Source organism: Protomyctophum parallelum, assembly GCF_964188405.1.
Source record: "Protomyctophum parallelum genome assembly, chromosome: 8".
NCBI lineage: Eukaryota > Metazoa > Chordata > Actinopteri > Myctophiformes > Myctophidae > Protomyctophum > Protomyctophum parallelum.
In genome coordinates, this window is record NC_139703.1 from 5999844 (window position 1) to 6019843 (window position 20000).

Sequence of the window (20000 nt, forward strand, 5' to 3'; positions counted from 1 at the left end):
CAGAGGCCAGAGAAACTATAAGACAAACACACATGGAATGGGAAATAGAGGGGGGGAAATGTAAATGGTAGGGTTTATATTTTTGGTATTTGACTTTGCTACTGATGATTGTACGCAACAACAACTATTGCATTGTGTGTTTGAGCTGACAGGCCCTATTTTATGTCAATCAATCAAGTCATCTCAGGTCATCTCAAGCGGCACATGCAAAAATAGTTTTTTATGTTAAAATTATATATATTTTTTAGGGCCATGTCATGTGCTCTACCTGCAAAGCCTTTGTGATCTATAACTTTTGGGCACCGCTTAACGTCAGATCAGGGGTTTTGTCGGCCAGCGCCAAAAATGCTCCCGACAGCATAATCGGAGCAAATACCGGGCAGTGTGTATGAGCCATAACGTGTTGATTACACTACACTACACTAATAAGGACACATAATAATAACTAATAACCCATCCGTTACTACATGTGGAGTCAACTCCCGCAATTTCCTTCTTCCCATAGTGCGCGGCAACGTAACTCTGGGATGAGCGGCCGCGAAGCGGCCGCGAAATTCTAGTTACCAAAATAGGTAAACTTTGGAAACATGGAGATACAAATGTGCTGCCCGACAGCGACAAAAAGACCTTTAAAGGTCTTATGACACGCCCCGAAAATATCATTATGATATTGTACATCACATGGTCTCAGCGACGAGGGCGCACTGTGCACTAAAGCTACTAGGCTTAGTAAGCTAGCAGGTTAGGCTAGTCGTTGGTAAAAAAAAATGGTAAAAATAAAAAATAAACCTATATGCAAGTGAGACACTCACAGCCCTCTCGACTGATGAAGGCTCCCTGCGGTGAGTCTGGTATCCCCTTCCACACGGTGACGGGTTTAGGGTACCCCGGGTCGGCCGTGCGCTTCTCCTCGTTGTAGCGCCAGTACTGGTCGCCCTTGAAGAAGTAGGTCTTGCCCACGGGCTCCCAGCGCAGCGCCGTGTCGATGCCGTCTTTGGGCAGGCAGCTGCCCAGCTCCGCCAGGCTGTGGGGGTAGCCGGGCTCCGCCGTCACCTCCTTGAACACCCAGTACTTTTCACCTGGAGAAGACAGGAAAAGACACCAGACAGCGATTATAAACAAAGGGGTCTGAATAACGTGTTCCTTCCACCCGCGACGTCCATCCAGAGAAACTAAAAAGAAGCGTGAAAAGAAAGCCTCCCGAGCTCTTTACTTTTCTCTCTCTTATACACAATGACAGAGCAGAGAATACATTGGAGGTGTGGTCAGTGGTTAGTGGACATGGTCAAACATGGGTCTTATGAAAGAATAGGTCACCTGACAGACAACCAACAGGTGGAAGCCTTGCTTCCTATGTTTCCAAGGCAGTGTAGTATTTCTCATCTTCAAAATCCTATTACACATTGAAGGAAGCATGAGGTCAGTCCGCTGCTCTCCCCAGGTTGGCAGAGGGAGTGTAGAGCCCAGGATTTACATTAGATAATTGACACCGGGTGAAAAATGGGTTACAAAATCGTGGGATGAAAATGTAGTGAAACAAATAAAATAAACACAGGTTAACGCAGAGAGGAAATGTGTATTGGTGGACTAACTGGACTACTATTGTATTTAGAGGGTAGTGTTTGGTCATGACCGAAAAAGCGTCCGACAAGCGGACGAAAATGAGTTTAGCCACCTGCGAGAGTATACCCGCTGCGCCTACACTTGGAAAAACAAATATTTCAGAGATTGGCAACAGCACGTGTATAGAAGATCACTTCACCCATTTTCAACCTATACTGTATCCTCATATGGTCCTCACTTCTCACTAATGCCCTTTATAGACGGCAGCATTGTTTTCCTACTTAATCTGTGTCTCACAGGAAGGCTGTGGACAGTTCCGAAACCCACCTGTTCCAATGCCACCATTGGTAGGCATGCAGTTGCACGATGAAGGGCATCAATTTACAAAGGAAATGTATAGTTGAAAATTTGAAATATGGAGACGCAAGGTTTCTCCACGGCAGCAAAGAAACGTAACATTACAAGACATTAAACTGCAAGAAGAGTGCCATTGTCACATCTTATGCCGGAGGAGATAAGTGCTAGAACACACTTTAACACCCAGAGCAGAAACATTACCATGGCCTCTGTGCAGAGACTATAATACATCTTATAATCCTAGAGCAGAAGTCTTTAACCCATTCTGACCGGGCACCCATTTTGGTGTCAGCATCATGTTATGCTTTAGCTATTTAAAAATAGCAGATCTACAAGCTCATATCGCGCCACCGAGTGGCGCGATACGAGCTTGTAGGTCTGCTATTTTTGAAAAATCGAAGAGCGACTGACATTTTTTAGAATCTGATCTCAGGTCAGAATGGGTTCATCAGACCAGTGTGTGTCCGGCGGAAACCTCGTATGAATCTGATCTCAGGTCAGAATGGGTTAAAAGGGGGGCCAGGACCCCTATGGAGTCCTCAGTTACAACAGGGAAAATAGCACATCGGCTATTTTTGTCAAAGACGGAAGTGTAGACTAGAGGGATAAAAAGAGCAGATTGAGTACAGAGCCAACGGTCAATTATGGGTATTTTAGGTGGTCAAATGTCTGTAAATGTCTATGAAAGTCTATGGAAATGTTTAATACAATAATGAAGTCTATGAAGTCTATGAAAATGTTTAATACAATAATGAATCTCTTTCTCAGCTAAGGAGTCCTTGGGATGACAAAACGTTGAAGAGCCCTGTCCTAGAGAGAGATCATTGGAGGAGGAACTGCCAGGGACAGAATGGGGACGAGTGCAGCTTTCACCCAGATGAATCCAGAGTGTACATTTAATTAACCCATTCTGACGTGAGATCAGATTCATACGAGGTTTCCACTGGACAACACACTGGTCTGATTAACCCATTCTGACCTGAGATCAGATTCTAAAAAATGTCAGTCGTTCTTCGATTTTTCAAAAAATAGCAGACCTACAAGCTCGTATCGCGCCACTCGGTGGCGCGATATGAGCTTGTAGATCTGCTATTTTTAAATAGCTAAAGCACGACATGATGCTGACACCAAAATGGGTTCCCGTTCAGAATGGGTTAAGTGGTGGTTCTATGTGGAATAGAAAAACAACTGCTGATCTACAAAGCTCACAGTGCAGTCATAACTACTACTAGCTATTTTCACTAATGTTCGCCCATTTTTGCGAATGTTCGCCTATTTACGCCCCGAGATAATCAACATCCTAGCGTTCATGTGTAGCTCTATGTATTTTTGAGGGGCGCCAGCCCCTCCTATACACGCACAGCTTTGTGTGTTTGTGTTACTGTGTTTGTAGCACGGGAATGTGATGATTTGATTGTCTGGTGTCTGATGATGTATGACACAAGTGTGAGTTTTATTTTTCTCGTGACTAAAATGTTATTTTGTCCAATCTGTATGCTGGAATATTACATGGTGGTTGTGGTTTTGTCTGCCTGCTCTTCTATTGACACATTTAGAATATGCGTCTAGGTTTTTGGACACAACCTTCTTGGACACACAATCCTGTTTTTGGCTCGACACAACTTTTGACCCCCAGCAAGTTAAAACATTTATTTCTCCCCCACCATTAGCTGAGTGGTGAAAATACTTACTGTAAGCTGGAGACCCGGGTTCAAATTCAGGGGTTGAACAGGAACGTTACACAGCACAGCATAGCGCAAGTAAACACTATAATAAGATTAAGTCAGCAGTCAGTCAGTCAGCAGCCACGGTTTGGACAACGAAACAATCCTTGGATTGTGGTATATTTCCGCTCCTCAGCGTGCCTCCAAGAATGAAACAGTAAAAGAAGTACTATTAGTGTCGTTCTCCAAAGTACAGACTCAACCTTCTAATGTTAACTCAGGGTTAAAAACACAATGGCCGTAGGCTTCCTGAGTCCTGCCACCTCAAATGGACGCCGTGGGGTCGATGAATACAAAGTAAGATTAATGCAGGTTGGCTCAATCACGCCGCTACGCTCTAAATAGCGATTGACCATGCATGCGGCAAGGTTAACCGCAGTTCCTCTAAACACTCTACTGCTTATCGCTTAACGCAAACATGTGCCTGGAGAGAGAGAGAGAGAGAGAGAGAGAGAGAGAGAGACAGAGGGAGGCAGAGAGAGAGAGAGAGTGAACTCAATGAAAGATTAATGCAACGTATAGCAAAATGCCAGTATGACACAATACAGCAAAGCTGTTTGGTCAGCTCAATTCTTAAAACACCATCTTTTTCCGAAGAGAAGAATAAAGTAAGGAGAGGTCACGATAATGTAAGATTAGAAGCAGGTGGCTAAATGACTGTGCTATGCTGGGAACAGGCTGCATGTACACAGACACGCTAGCATGCACAAACACATTATGGGGCGTTCCGCTCCACGAGTGTGGAGAGGACATTGCTTTCTTTTAACCCATTCTGACCTGAGATCAGATTCTAAAAATGTCTATTACATCCTGACAGTTTCATTATTAACCCATTCTGACCTGAGATCAGATTCTAAAAGTGTCTTCGATTTTTCAAAAATAGCAGACCTACAAGCTCGTATCGCGCCACTCGGTGGCGCGATATGAGCTTGTAGATCTGCTATTTTGCAATAGCTAAAGCACAACATGATGCTAACACCGGTCAGAATGGGTTAAAGACCCTTCAAATTTAGAATAAGGCATACCTAATTCATAGAATCAAAGTACTTAGTGTCTTTGTGGTTGCTGGGTGTTTTTTATTGTGGTGTACTGTATATTCATGTATTGTCTTGCCTTTAATGTATGCATTGACCCGAGCAAAACAATTTCCCCTTGTGGATAATAAAGGATATCTAATCCAGTGTTGGGCAACTTTGAAGATGGAGAGGGCCACTATAGTTCCACACTCACTCCAGAGGGCCACTATAGTTCCACACTCACTCCAGAGGGCCACTATAGTTCCACACTCACTCCAGAGGGCCACTATAGTTCCACACTCACTCCAGAGGGCCACTATAGTTCCACACTCACTCCAGAGGGCCACTATAGTTCCACACTCACTCCAGAGGGCCACTATAGTTCCACACTCACTCCAGAGGGCCACTATAGTTCCACACTCACTCCAGAGGGCCACTATAGTTCCACACTCACTCCAGAGGGCCACTATAGTTCCACACTCACTCCAGAGGGCCACTATAGTTCCACACTCACTCCAGAGGGCCACTATAGTTCCACACTCACTCCAGAGGGCCACTATAGAGCGTCGCAGTCCTGTCCCCTTTCATGACGACACGCCAGGCCCAGGAAATAATTCCCAATGCATTTCAAAAAGTATTTATTTAAAGACCTTTTAAGCGTCATACTTCTTTGTTTGCCCCAAAACATTGTGTTTATTGTCATGATTTGTCACGACAAGAGTTGGCTTTGTCCGCGGCGTAAACTTCTTTAAATAAATACTTGGAAACTGTGTCATTGGCACGTTTGTCAAGGATTGGAGCAACGTTGACCAGATAGGCTGTCAACACGTCCAGCAAGCGGCTTGAGTGTACACTAGAACAGGCTTGAGTGTACACTGGAACAGGCTTGAGTGTACACTAGAACAGGCTTCAGTGTACACTAGAACAGGCTTCAGTGTACACTAGAACAGGCTTCAGTGTACACTAGAACAGGCTTCAGTGTACACTAGAACAGGCTTCAGTGTACACTAGAACAGGCTTCAGTGTACACTAGAACAGGCTTGAGTGTACACTAGAACAGGCTTCAGTGTACACTAGAACAGGCTTGAGTGTACACTGGAACAGGCTTCAGTGTACACTGGAACAGGCTTCAGTGTACACTGGAACAGGCTTCAGTGTACACTGGAACAGGCTTCAGTGTACACTGGAACAGGCTTCAGTGTACACTGGAACAGGCTTGAGTGTACACTGGAACAGGCTTCAGTGTACACTGGAACAGGCTTGAGTGTACACTGGAACAGGCTTCAGTGTACTACTGTATACACTGGTTGTACACTCGGTGACAGCCACAGCGATAGGCTTGGAGAGCTCACGCTCTCCCCGGTCTCGGCTCCTCCGAAAACAAATTGCCATTTGGGACACAAGCTATTTCCGGGTTAAGCTGGAGGACAGAATGTTTGACGTGAGCGAGTGAGCAGAGATTTGCGTATTGGAATTTGGCTTGAGAGAGATTAACCTCGCATCACCAGGCTTTCCACCTCGGATGAAAGCCTGGTCTGTGTTTCTAAAATCGCTGTGTGAACTGGTCCGGGGGCCGGATGGTAAAAAAAAAGGAAGCTCCTATTTTCAAGACGTACTTGAAGAAACGTGTCGGATTCATACGCCACATCAAGTAGTTGCGTTACATGGCGCTGAAGTAACTGTAGCTGCTGTCCATGGTGCTGAAGTAACTGTAGCTGCTGTCCATGGTGCTGAAGTAACTGTAGCTGCTGTCCATGGTGCTGAAGTAACTGTATCTGCTGTCCATGGTGCTGATGAAGCTGTAGCTGCTGTCCATGGTGCTGAAGTAACTGTAGCTGCTGTCCATGGTCCTGAAGTAACTGTAGCTGCTGTCCATGGTCCTGAAGTAACGGTAGCTGCTGTCCATGGTGCTAAAGTAACTGTAGCTGCTGTCCATGGTGCTGAAGTAACTGTAGCTGCTGTCCATGGTGCTGAAGTAACTGTAGCTGCTGTCCATGGTGCTGAAGTAACTGTAGCTGCTGTCCATGGTCCTGAAGTAACTGTAGCTGCTGACCATGGTGCTGAAGTAACTGTAGCTGCTGTCCATGGTGCTGAAGTAACTGTAGCTGCTGTCCATGGTGCTGAAGTAACTGTAGCTGCTGTCCATGGTTCTGAAGTAACTGTAGCTGCTGTCCATGGTTCTGAAGTAACTGTAGCTGCTTTTCCGTTTTCAACACCCATCATTATTCAAATTAAGGATCGCATAATCGCATTCCCGTCAGTCATTAGGTTTGTGTGGTTGAAAATTGTGAAATGACACTGGACTACTTAATGAAAAACCCATACAGAGCAGGTCACGCCTGCAACGCGTTGTGAGCTTGTTGATCTGCTATAGCTCTGTGTGTGCGCACTGTGCACGCCTGCACAGCACCGCGCTCAATTAAGAAAGAATTGGGTGCAGGTGTGCTCATTGCGCTGATGACGGTCAGGTTCAGAGCCTCAGAATCAAGCTAATGGAATGTTGACCATAGACTCTATGGTCATGCCAAGCTAATGGGGCCCCTCTAAATCCATCATGGTGTGGAGGAACAGTGGGAGAAAGGGGGGATTTTCTCAATCAATATGGGCTGTATTATTAATATTGAAGTTTTAATGGAACAATATGGGCTGTATTATTAATATTGTAGTTTTAATTGAACAATATGAGCTGTATTATTAATATTGTAGTTTCAATGGAACAATATGGGCTGTATTATTAATATTGTAGTTGTAATAGAACAATATGAAGGCCATTAGACGGCCGGCCCGGCGGTCTGTGTCTTAATTGTTTGATTCATGAACTTATTTGTGTAAATTAGGGTTTTTCATTTGTTTGTACACACATATTTTTGGTTAAATGACGATGCGTTTATGGTGACGAGAAAGCCAAACAGAACACCAGTGGGTCAAAGGACCAATCACAGCTCTTCCCTGGACCATTGTGACACACAGTGATCATCACAATGTGTTTGTAATTACGAGTGTAGCATTGTTTGTTGTGTTTGTCAGCGGTCATGGTGACCGTTCATACCATGACCGGTGCGTGTGTGCGTGTGTGTCATGTGTGTGTTAGAGAGAGAGAGAGAGAGAGAGAGAGGGAGAAACTGCAGCTGAGGGTTCAGGGAAAGCAAAGCTATTAACCCATTCTGACCTGAGATCAGATTCATACGAGGTTTCCGCCGGACAAACACTGGGTCTGATGAACCCATTCTGACCTGAGATCAGATTCTAGAAATGTCAGTCGCTCTTCGATTTTTCAAAAATAGCAGACCTACAAGCTCGGTGGCGCGATATGAGCTTGTAGATCTGCTATTTTTAAATAGCTAAAGCATGACATGATGCCAACACCAAAATGGGTGCCCGTTCAGAATGGGTTAATATTGCCTCCTGGCAAGTCGTGATAGCAGGATATTCAGTCAGGAGGTGTGTGTGCGTGTGTGCGCGCGTGTGCGTGCGTGTGCGTGAGAGAGACAGAGAGAGATAGATGGTATGAGAGAGAACGAGAGAGTGCGTCAGAGAGGATGCAAAATGTGGTGAGGAAAAGAAGGTGAGCTAACCAAAAACAACACACACACACACACACACACACACACACACACACACACACACACACACACACACACACACACACAGACAGGCTGGGTCAGCAGTGAGGGGATGAAGGCCATTCTCTCCATTTCACATTAAATACGTTTTCACGGGCTGAGGTGGGAAAAGGGATTGAGTCCACTGACCCCCGGAGCAGATGGCGGGGGGATTTGTCCCTCTCAGTGTGTGTGTGTGTGTGTGTCTGTGTGTGTTAATTCAGCTTTCAGGCAATACAAATTGGAAAGTCCCTTGAGTTACAACTGGATAAATTAACCCTTTTTTTTTTACTGTTTGTCTTGGGCAAAAATAACAATGTGTGGCAACGTGCGTAGAGCAGTGGTTCTCAAAGTGGGGTACGTTTCGAGGTATGTCAGGAACCCCCCCCCCCCCCTCCCTCCCCCCCGGGGTCGTTATGGGGGTCCTGACATACCTCGACACAGACAAGTTTGAGAACCGCTGGCGTGAAGAGAAACCGACCCCCCAAGCCATGAAGGAAACTGAATTTAATTTGTGAGAAGAATGTGTGTCCCATTCAAAAAGAAGAAGGTATTGAGTATACAGCATCAGATTAGCCGCCACCAATTCATTTGTACAATTGATGTTTTTCATTTCATAGGTCTGAGAGGAATTTTTACGTGAAATAATAAATAAATCAAGTGTAGCGAAGAAAATTGTCTCTGCTTGCACCGCTTGGGTGGGGGGGGGGGGGGGGGTTTGCTGCAAAACCGTAATCCTCTATAGCGGAAAGTGGAACTTAACTTAACTTAAAATATAGACGAAGCCAACCTACTTTTGTGAGCTTCCAGTGACAACATGTTTTTTCATGGAAAGAGATGAATGAAGTAAATAAGCCCTCGGGCTGAAGTGAAATCAGTGCCGCCGCCTCTCAACCCTTTCTGGATCAGGAGCCCACTTGGACAATCTGTGGCCCACCGACCAAATGACCACATTGTTAGAGCATATACATGTTTATCATTAATGATCAATCGATCAATTTGCGTTCCGGATTGGATCAATGGAACTAACAAGAGTATACTTTAAAGTTCATATTTATCGGTATCACAAAGAATGTCCAAAACTGTTACTTTTCAGTTAAAACAGTTTCCGTGCCGGGAATGGATTACTCCAGGTTACTGTCGCTGCGATATACGACATACCCGCCTTTTGTTTTATGTGTTTAATCCGTTGTATTGTAATAAATAAAAAGAAAATCCGTCTTCGTCGCGGAGATAGAGACTAGATTGATGACGAAACCGGAAATCGTCACATGCTGTGGGCTGCTAGGGCTTCTGGGAAATTGAGGCCAATGGAAATGAATGGGGTGCAACGCCTCATTGAGACCAGTCTTGTGTGCGTCTTCCGGGTTGCACCAAGATGGTGGATGATACGCTCGGATCACAACAAACCGAGGGAGCTTTTTTCGCTGGATTTTCGCGGATTAAAAGCCCAAATAATTCAGCGTATGCTCTAAAGGTAATACAACAATCTCGGCAGTGAAGGGGGGTTGATTAAAATGCGGGTTAAGCGTGTAAAACAGTCAAACTGTTAAAAGAATATTGAAAATAGCTACATCTACATGCGATGGGACGAGCTTGGAGATTGGCTATTTTCACTATTAAATAAGGAGGTTAATTATTTTTGTTCGTTTTTTTTGTAAGTTTGGGTTCACATTTCTCTGTTCGTATTTATATCTGGGAATCACTGCAGTAGCTCGCTGTACTTCACTGGGAGCAATTTGACGTTGTGCGTTAGCAATTACAGATTCCCTTTTTTCCATTTCCTTTTTTCCATTCCAGCTATTTTCATTCCGGCTATTAGCTTCTGCCAAAAACTGGAACGAGAGAGCAATGAAAGATTTGTTGATTCAATGCATTTGAAGGTATTCTAATCCCGCTGAATATGGTATTAAATTGAGATTAACTTTAAAATGCTCCTGAATTCATACAAATAAATAATGGAGCCATATTCACACTTTGAAATGCGCACGCACGCACGCACGCAGAGATAGATAGAGAGAGAGGGAGAGACAGACAGACAGAGAGAGAGAGAGAAGGAGACAGACAGGAGGAGAGCTGAGAGACATTATAGGAATGACAGACAGTAGGTGAGGCTGAATGACAGACAGTAGGTGAGGCTGAATGACAGACAGCAGGAGAGCTGAGAGGAGACTAATAGCAGTGGAAGGCTCCATCCAGACGGTAAACGCAGCCTGGGGTATATCTGTGTCTCTGTGGTACCTTTCCTTTGACTTGGACCTGTAAGGAAGAGCTGGATCACTTTTAACCGACACTGACAGTCACTCAGCTGCACCCTGTGGCTAATCACATGACCTGTCCTCATCAATTCACAGGAAGTGATGAAGAGGAAGTGTGTGTGTGGGGGGGGGGGGGGGGGGGAGGAATGTGACACTATACCTTATCCCATTTAGACCTGAGGCCGATTTTTTTTTTTTTTTAACGTTTCTGTGTCAGTGGTCCTCAAACTATTTAATGTCAAGGACCCCAAAAAGTAATTGGCTGCGGACCTCCCCCCCCCCCCCCACCCCCATCTGAAAATGTGTTGTTCCAGAGACCTGCCTGGAAGCAAAGATTAGAGTTAAAAACGTTCCATCTGAAAGAATCCCGACTTCCCGACTTCCTGTCCTGAATGGGTTATCTGACAGAATCCTAACTGATGTGCCAGACAAGTTATTATCGTCATTGAATGTCACCGAGATGAGGAACCACTCACTGAGCTATACTTTCTTTTTTTTTTTCATGATGCCAATAATAGTCAGTCTTAAAGGTTGTGAGAAACGCACGATGGCAGGTTTTCCCTAAAACACCTCAACAATGTATATGGGGCCGCCATGGGGCCACCATGGGGCCACCATGGTGTGTGTCTTTGTGTCTTTCTATTTCTTTCCCTTTACGTTACCTTTGAAGAAAACGAACTTTCCGTCTGCTCTCTCGTAGGCGGCGTCGATGCGTGGAGGCAGGCCCTTCCAGAACTGGTCGATCTGCATGGGGTAACCCTCCTGCACCTTGTTGTTCCTGAGACGCCAAAACCAGCGGTCCTGGGACAGGTAGGGAGAGAGAGGAGTGACAATGTAAGTATCGAAAATATGCATGCGCGGGTGTGTGTGTGTGCGTGTGAGTGTGTGTGCGCGTGTCCATATAACGCAAGTCCATGTATTTAATTGAAATAGGATGTTTAAAACCCCCTGCTGTTTTTCTAGGAATAGTATTGCTCCTAGTATTGATGGTTTCTATTGCATAGCTTTCTATGTCTTGATTAATTGAATACAAAGGACCACAATGTGTTATCCTTTTAATGTACAGTATAACTGTACCTCTGTACAGTTATACAAACTATCAATGAGGTAATCAATCAATCAATCAATAAAAAAGATAAATGCTCATTTTTAATTCCTATTTCTCATTATTATAGCGTCACAAAATATGTATTGGATATGGACATTTAGTTTCCAGTGCACAGTAAACTATAGCTTATTCAGCTATTCATTAATTAATTAATCCCTAATAAATTATTTGCATGATGATGTTGCGTCTTTGCCTCATTTGCTGAAATATATAATTAATAAGCTTATAGTTTGGTTTCCGAAATACAAATTGTCAGGAGACTGTGGTTCAGTTCTCCTTGGAAACTCTGGCACGAAAACTGCGCCACCTACGTATGGCATGAGGCAAATCAATCACAGGAAATGGTTCCATTGTGTAAACTAAAGCAAGCAAAATATTACCCCTAACATATCATACAGTGAGTATATTGTTGCTGTCGGGCAAAGACCTCTTATCTCCAGTTTTTCGCACATCAAGGGCCTACTTGATCGTACTACAGCGCCACACAAAAACATAAAGTAGCAGATATACATGTACAAGCTCGAAACCCAAAAACACGTGTGTTGAGCTTGTCCATCTGCTACTTATGCTACTTTTTAATATGAATCCTGAGAAGTAAAAGTTTTGGACATATGAGGTTGCCACTCGACAGACACGACATGATGATTTCATTTGCATAACATGGAGAAAGTCACATCTTGAACGGAATAATCCAAAACCTATCAGGATACTCCCTGATGTGCAGAACGCACATAATAGATTGTCATTGCTTGACATGAAACAACGAGATTCAGTTTAGAGCTTCACCACTGGCATACAAATAAATAACCGTGCAATAGTGCTGGTGCAATGTAACGGTGCAAAGTCCAAAGTTCAGTGCAAGACCATGTCTATTTTCAGTACCCTTTTAATACTATAGAGGGGGCGGGGGGGGGGGGGGGGGGGGGGGTTGTTCATTCAGCAGCCTGACAGCCTGTGGGTAGAGGCTGTTGGTCAGTCTGTTGGTTCTGGACCAGATGGATCGATATCTTCTACCAGAGGGCAGACGTTGGAAAAGATGGTGTGCTGGGTGGAACTGGTCCTGTAGGATGTTTTTTGTACGGCGTAGGCAGCGGGAGGTGAATAATAATAATAATTTAGCATCATTAAACAGAGCTTATACTCTCATTGCAAAAGGAGTAAAGGACCCCTCCAATGTTAGGAAATGTATTCTAATAAACAATGAGGCGAACAATGGAACACATTACATTTACGTATCATTGTTATGTTATATTGCATTCAATAACATTGTTTTTAAAGGTGCTATACAAATACATTTTATGTTTATATAATTGCCACAAATTGTTGTGCAGAACTATCAATGCGATAATGACCCTCCCTTTTAATGTCAATTACAATCATGGTTATACCCACACCTGAAGGCGATATAAAACGGATGGGTAAAAAGGCTTTGCAAATCTGCTATTTTCAAAAAAAAAATATATATATATCTTAAGAAACTGTGAAAGAATGTAATTGTGAATAATTTCAATGATTTGTCGCACAAAATATGTTTCGATGAGGGTCTCCACGGTCAATTATTAGCCCATTCTGACCGGGCACCCATTTTGGTGTCGGCATCATGTTATGCTTTAGCTATTTAAAAATAGCAGATCTACAAGCTCATATCGCGCCACCGAGTGGCGCGATACGAGCTTGTAGGTCTGCTATTTTTTTTTTATTATCGAAGAACGACTGACATTTTTAGAATCTGATCTCAGGTCAGAATGGGTTCATCAGACCAGTGTGTGTCCGGCGGAAACCTCGTATGAATCTGATCTCAGGTCAGAATGGGTTAATAGCATGTCGATTTTGGGGTCCTTGACATGAAAATGTCAAGGACCCAGCATTATCCGTTTAGTTTGAGAACCACTATCTGCAGCATACATGGGCATCTGGCATGCAGAGCCCACTATCAGGCCGCCCCCACCTGCGGCCTGACCAGGGGGGGCAGTCAGACAGATATTTTGTGAAGCCACTAAGGAAATAGGGACTTCCTGAAAGTTCATATAATGGCCTGTTGTGGCGCTGTTATTGGGCCCAAAAAACCCCATATCCCCATAGAGTTCCATGTATTTGGGCCCAACTTCACCTAGACTGTATTACCTTAATAAACATGGTCATGAATACTTTCTGCTTCCAGTCACTAGTTTAAAGTCTCATTTCTAATGTAATAATATTCTTTTTGGAACATTGTGGTCCCATTTATTAAAAAAATGACCATAAAGTCGCGTATGTTCTGAGGGCCGTGGCTACCGTTACAGTCTATGATCGGGATTCCCCTCCCACTCGAGTCAAAAATAAAAACCCACTAAGAAGAAGGGGGGAAGTCCCGCCTCGTTCTCTGGGCCAGCCAATGGCCAGCTGGGCCAAAACGGATCTAGAAAGATGCCGATTTACAATTCAAGGACTGACGGGCTTCATTTTACGTCCATGTTAGACCCGGGGAACGCTTTGTCCATATTTTTTTACAGTCTATGGGCCTGACAGGTTAACCCATTTTGGACTGACGTAAAAAAAAAATCCTGAAAGAATATATGTATTTTTCAAAGATTTGTGCCGCATTTTCAAGATTTTTCAAAAATATCAGATCTACAAGCTCGTAGCGCGCCACTCGGTGGCGCGCTATGAGCTTGTAGATCTGATATTTTTCAATAGCTAAATTATAACATTATGTTTAAAACACCAAAAGGGGTTCCTGCCCAAAATGGATTCATATCCGAACATTGATATATCATTGATTTCAGCTCATTATTAAAATGTTTCTGTCTTTTTTATGACCAATGTATTTGAATTTAGTTCATAAAGTTAACATAACTATAACTAAATGCATTTGAAATTAAACAACATTTTTACTTTTCAGGATTCCAATTCAAAAATAGCAAAAAAGATTATTCAGGATTTCAATTCAAATATAGCAAAATTAGCCGTTCTACAAGCTCAAAACGCGTTGCAGAGCTCGCAGATCGGCAAATGTTGCTATGACAGTAAAATATGCACTGTGGCCCTCTGGAGTGAAATATAGTGGCCCTCTCCATCGTCAAAGTATAATGCGTTCGGTGACCTTGCGGGCGACCGCGGGGATGTACACCTCATCAAGCCGTGACTGATAAACGTGAGCCACTCACTGCCAGGCCCAGGCGTGCAGGAGAAGATGGCGTACACACCTCCATTTTATCAGGAGGGCAGATGGCGTACACACCTCCATTTTATCAGGAGGGCAGATGGCGTACACACCTCCATTTTATCAGGAGGGCAGATGGCGTACACACCTCCATTTTATCAGGAGGAGGGCAGATGGCGTACACACCTCCATTTTATCAGGAGGACAGATGGCGTTTACACCTCCATTTTATCAGGAGGAGGGCAGATGGCGTACACACCTCCATTTTATCAGGAGGAGGGCAGATGGCGTACACACCTCCATTTTATCAGGAGGGCAGATGGCGTACACACCTCCATTTTATCAGGAGGACAGATGGCGTTTACACCTCCATTTTATCAGGAGGAGGGCAGATGGCGTACACACCTCCATTTTATCAGGAGGACAGATGGCGTACACACCTCCATTTTATCAGGAGGACAGATGGCGTACACACCTCCATTTTATCAGGAGAAGGGCAGATGGCGTACACACCTCCATTTTATCAGGAGGACAGATGGCGTACACACCTCCATTTTATCAGGAGAAGGGCAGATGGCGTACACACCTCCATTTTATCAGGAGGACAGATGGCGTACACACCTCCATTTTATCAGGAGGAGGGCAGATGGCGTACACACCTCCATTTTATCAGGAGGAGGGCAGATGGCGTACACACCTCCATTTTATCAGGAGGGCAGATGGCGTACACACCTCCATTTTATCAGGAGGACAGATGGCGTACACACCTCCATTTTATCAGGAGGACAGATGGCGTACACACCTCCATTTTATCAGGAGGGCAGATGGCGTACACACCTCCATTTTATCAGGAGGACAGATGGCGTACACACCTCCATTTTATCAGGAGGGCAGATGGCGTACACACCTCCATTTTATCAGGAGGGCAGATGGCTTATATACACCTCCATTTTATCAGGAGGATAGGTGGCGTATACACCTCCATTTTATCAGGAGGAGGGCAGATGTCGTTTACACCTCCATTTTATCGGGCGGAAGATTCTTGTATCACAAGCCTGAAGAGGTCTGCCGCATCGTGCTGCATAATGTGCTACACGGCAGGGGTTTTCAATGGATTTCTTTTGTGACACGTTGTGAGCTTTAAAAATGTTTTCCTATCACACAAAGATGTGGCGGACCACCCGTAGTAACTCTGAGGACCCCGTAGGTAGGGCGTAAGGGGTCCCGGACCCCCTCTTGAAGACCTCTGTGGTACAGGACTCTCAGTGGTTGACAGTAACTACATGCAGTTATTTTAGTACTGTACTTAAAAGGGGTATTTCACTTTTCTGGGGGTAATTTTTTTTTACATCTACTCTGGTTTTAGTAAACACCCCCAGACAAGTTGCTTGATTCAATATTTAGATATTTGATACAAATTCCATCAGACGTTCCCTTCTTATGTAAATTTTCACCATGTTAGACTTGATGAAAACACACGTCCCTGATTCTGGCGACTGATATCGTCCTTCTAATGTGTGAGGGGGCTGTGTTTCTAATGCGTGAGGGGGCTGCGTTTCTTTAACCCATTCTGACCTGAGATCAGATTCATACGAGGTTTCCGCCGGACAAACACTGGGTCTGATGAACCCATTCTGACCTGAGATCAGATTCTAAAAATGTCAGTCGCTCTTCGATTTTTCAAAAATAGCAAGCTCGTATCGCGCCACTCGGTGGCGCGATATGAGCTTGTAGATCTGCTATTTTTAAATAGCTAAAGCATAACATGATGCTGACACCAAAATGGGTGCCCGGTCAGAATGAGTTAAATTACTTTTTAAATACTAGTTTTTAAAGGAAAACCATACCACCTTACCACCCTTTTCAAAATATGCATATATGGAGGATGAGACTCAGTGATTTAAAACGACCGCTCCCCCAAAACCACCTCGATGTGCGCACACACACACACACACACACACACACACACACACACACACACACACATACAGTAAAATGCATGCGTTTATGGACAGAAAGTTGCCCACAGCATGACAACAGTGGATTGTAATGTGAAACAAGAACTTTGCAACAAGCAAAGAGGAGACCCCGAGCTTGTGCAATGTTGGTGAGTTTATCGTCATTTAATCAAATCAGATTGGACTTTTCTGTCTTCAAGGATATAGGGCTGTCAGTGGAGGGAATTGCAACTTTAGAGCTTTGGATGGCTTCTAAGTTGATTGCGGCAAATGGTCTGGCAGACAACCAGAGTCCAAGATGGAGAATCTGAGAACGGGGGGAGATAAATCAAGCGAAGACAGACGTAACCAGAAGGGATCAGGCAGGAATGGAATCAGAGTCTGTAGGGATTCAGACGGGAAGCTTCATTCATCAGGAGGTAAATGTTGGAAGGCTTAGCGTAATGCAAAAGATAACACAGCGAGGAAAAAAGAGACGGATCTGTGTGTGTGCGTGCCTGCGTGCGTGTGTGTGTATGCATGTGTGTGTGTGTGTGTGCGTGTGGTGCAGATGAGGAATTATTTTAGGGTGATGCACCATCTCACGTTCGTTAGCCGGCAGCGGCTGTCACGCTGGCGGCACTGTATAAATGCACCATTTACCATTTATTTTAGTCTCATAGCATAATGGCCAAAATAGTCATATTTTGTCTAAATCATACCCTCCTAACACTATCACTCATAGTGCCTATACTAGTCCCTTTTTTCCCTTTTTTGTTGCATAATAATAACTCACTTTTTATCTGCCTTCGTTTACATTTGCCTAACTCTAATCTCCTAACGCTGCAGATTCACCGTGCATGATTGCCTATGTCCTCAGAATTCTTGTTCCAAGATCAATATCTGCCTAAGCCATCTTCGACAAATATTGTGATTCTTCCCTATTTTCTGAAAACCTCCACATCATAACTTTGGCAATTATGCTACGAGGCTAATGTAGGAAAATGGTCTCCTTTAAGTGGCCAGTGTCTGGCGTCAGATCTTGCGAACATCCAATGATTCCTGTTGCTATAGACATCAAGAGAGTGCATTGCAGGGACAGAGAAAAGGTCGATAACAAAGTGGATATTCTCCTGATTTGTCGCTCTGAAGAAGAAAGAAAAAAGCCATTTTAGCGGCAGAACGTTGGGAAGATGTGTCTTGTGAAGAATGGGTCCAATATTCAGTCCAGTGACCATGGGGGCTAAAGAATGGTTCAGAAGCTGGGTTCATGTTGGCGTTCATTGCAATCAATAGAGAGCATATATATTATGCACATGCATCACTGTTCCACCACGACACGCCGCCTCAGGGCCGTAGCTGACCATTTGGTTGCCCTACTCGTAGGATATTTGTGCTGCCCCCCCCCTCCCTCCCGATGAGAGCGCTGCATTTCCTCATTCAGATCGACTATTTTCACTGTTTGAGAGGACGCACACACGGCCGCTCGTCAGTACGCGGCGGAGCCGCAGAGAAAATTGTTACTTTCAGGGTCGGCTTGACACTTTTTGGCACATTTTGTTGCCCCCCCTTCGGCGTGTCGCCCTACTCGCAGTGCGTACTAGGTAGGGACGGCACTGCGCCGCCTCATCTAGACGGAGCGTTGGAGTTTGGAAGCGCTCTTGACTGAAAGTAGCTCATAAGATGTCTATGGTGGATTTCTATTAAAAAGAAAAAACACTTGCATGTAGAAAGAGCGTAGTTCAAGCTTTCCGTACAACTGCAATGTTGGCGAGTCTAATGTCAAGAGATTCATCGTTTAATACAATCAGATTGTATTATCTTTTTTTGTCTTTGGAGCTGTGAGGTCTGAGGTGACAGCTTGACGTGCGGGAGACTTGGCACGATATACAATACAGGACAAGTAGTAACAATGACCACATAGTGAACATATTATTAGCAGTGGAATACCGGGAGACCAGGGAAATTATTCATAACACCCTCAATGAATTAATTGGTGTGGGGAGAAGAAAGTACGCCGCAAGTTATTTTTTTAATGATATTTGGTCTTTGATCTATTCATTTCTATGAGCCAGACTTTTGTCCTGTTTCAAAAGGTACTTGGTAAAGACACAGGAAGCATGCAAAGAGAAGAGAGGCTGAGGAGGGGTCCCAGAGGAGGTCACAGAGGGTCCCCAGCTGAATTGGTTAAACAATTAGGCCTAATTCAATTAAAAAACAAAATCTTCTAAATCTAATGATAGTTTTGTGAAATACTTATATTTCTATTCTATCAATTATGGACCCCCAAAATTGTATGTATTTTGCCGCAGACCCCATCTCAAAATATTTCTTTCCAGGAAACCCCCAGAAGCAAATATTTTAGTTACAATTGTTTGATTTTCAAAGATTTTCAAAATTTTAAAATAATAGCATATCTACAATTAAGGTTGCAGCACCACACGGATAGAAGAGAGAAGAGGAGGAGAAACAGGAGGAGAAACAGGAGAGAGAAGAGGAGGAGAAACAGGAGGAGAAACAGGAGAGAGAAGAGGAGGAGAAACAGGAGGAGAAACAGGAGAGAGAAGAGGAGGAGAAACAGGAGGAGAGGAGAGAGAAGAGGAGGAGAAACAGGAGGAGAGGAGAGAGAAGAGGAGGAGAAACAGGAGGAGAAACAGGAGAGAGAAGAGGAGGAGAAACAGGAGGAGAGGAGAGAGAAGAGGAGGAGAAACAGGAGGAGAGAGGAGAGGAGGAGAAACAGGAGGAGAGAGAAGAGAGAAGAGGAGGAGAAACAGGAGGAGAGAGAAGAGGAGGAGAAACAGGAGGAGAGAGAAGAGGAGGAGAAACAGGAGGAGAGAGAAGAGGAGGAGAAACAGGAGGAGAGAGGAGAGGAGGAGAAACAGGAGGAGAGGAGAGAGAAGAGGAGGAGAAACAGGAGGAGAGAGAAGAGAGAAGAGGAGGAGAAACAGGAGGAGAAACAGGAGGAGAGGAGAGAGAAGAGGAGGAGAAACAGGAGGAGAGAGGAGAGAGAAGAGGAGGAGAAACAGGAGGAGAGAGAAGAGGAGGAGAAACAGGAGGAGAGAGGAGAGAGAAGAGGAGGAGAAACAGGAGGAGAGAGAAGAGGAGGAGAAACAGGAGGAGAGAGAAGAGGAGGAGAAACAGGAGGAGAGAGAAGAGGAGGAGAAACAGGAGGAGAGAGAAGAGGAGGAGAAACAGGAGGAGAGGAGAGAGAAGAGGAGGAGAAACAGGAGGAGAGGAGAGAGAAGAGGAGGAGAAACATTTCTATGAGCCAGACTTTTGTCCTGTTTCAAAAG

General features: G+C 44.4%; 1 protein-coding gene across 1 annotated transcript in view; it reads right to left on the reverse strand.

Moving 5' to 3' along the window:
- The window catches only part of mmp24 (matrix metallopeptidase 24), a gene marked incomplete at its 3' end in the record, with an annotated part of 70988 nt that overhangs the window by 3994 nt on the left and 46994 nt on the right, over window positions 1–20000 (reverse strand). The window contains exons 7-8 of the mRNA XM_083770400.1: window positions 11183–11321; window positions 813–1079 (exon numbers count right to left, since the gene is read on the reverse strand). Of these exons, the coding sequence (XP_083626526.1) occupies window positions 813–1079; window positions 11183–11321 (406 nt within the window). The remainder of the gene's footprint in view (window positions 1–812; window positions 1080–11182; window positions 11322–20000) is intronic.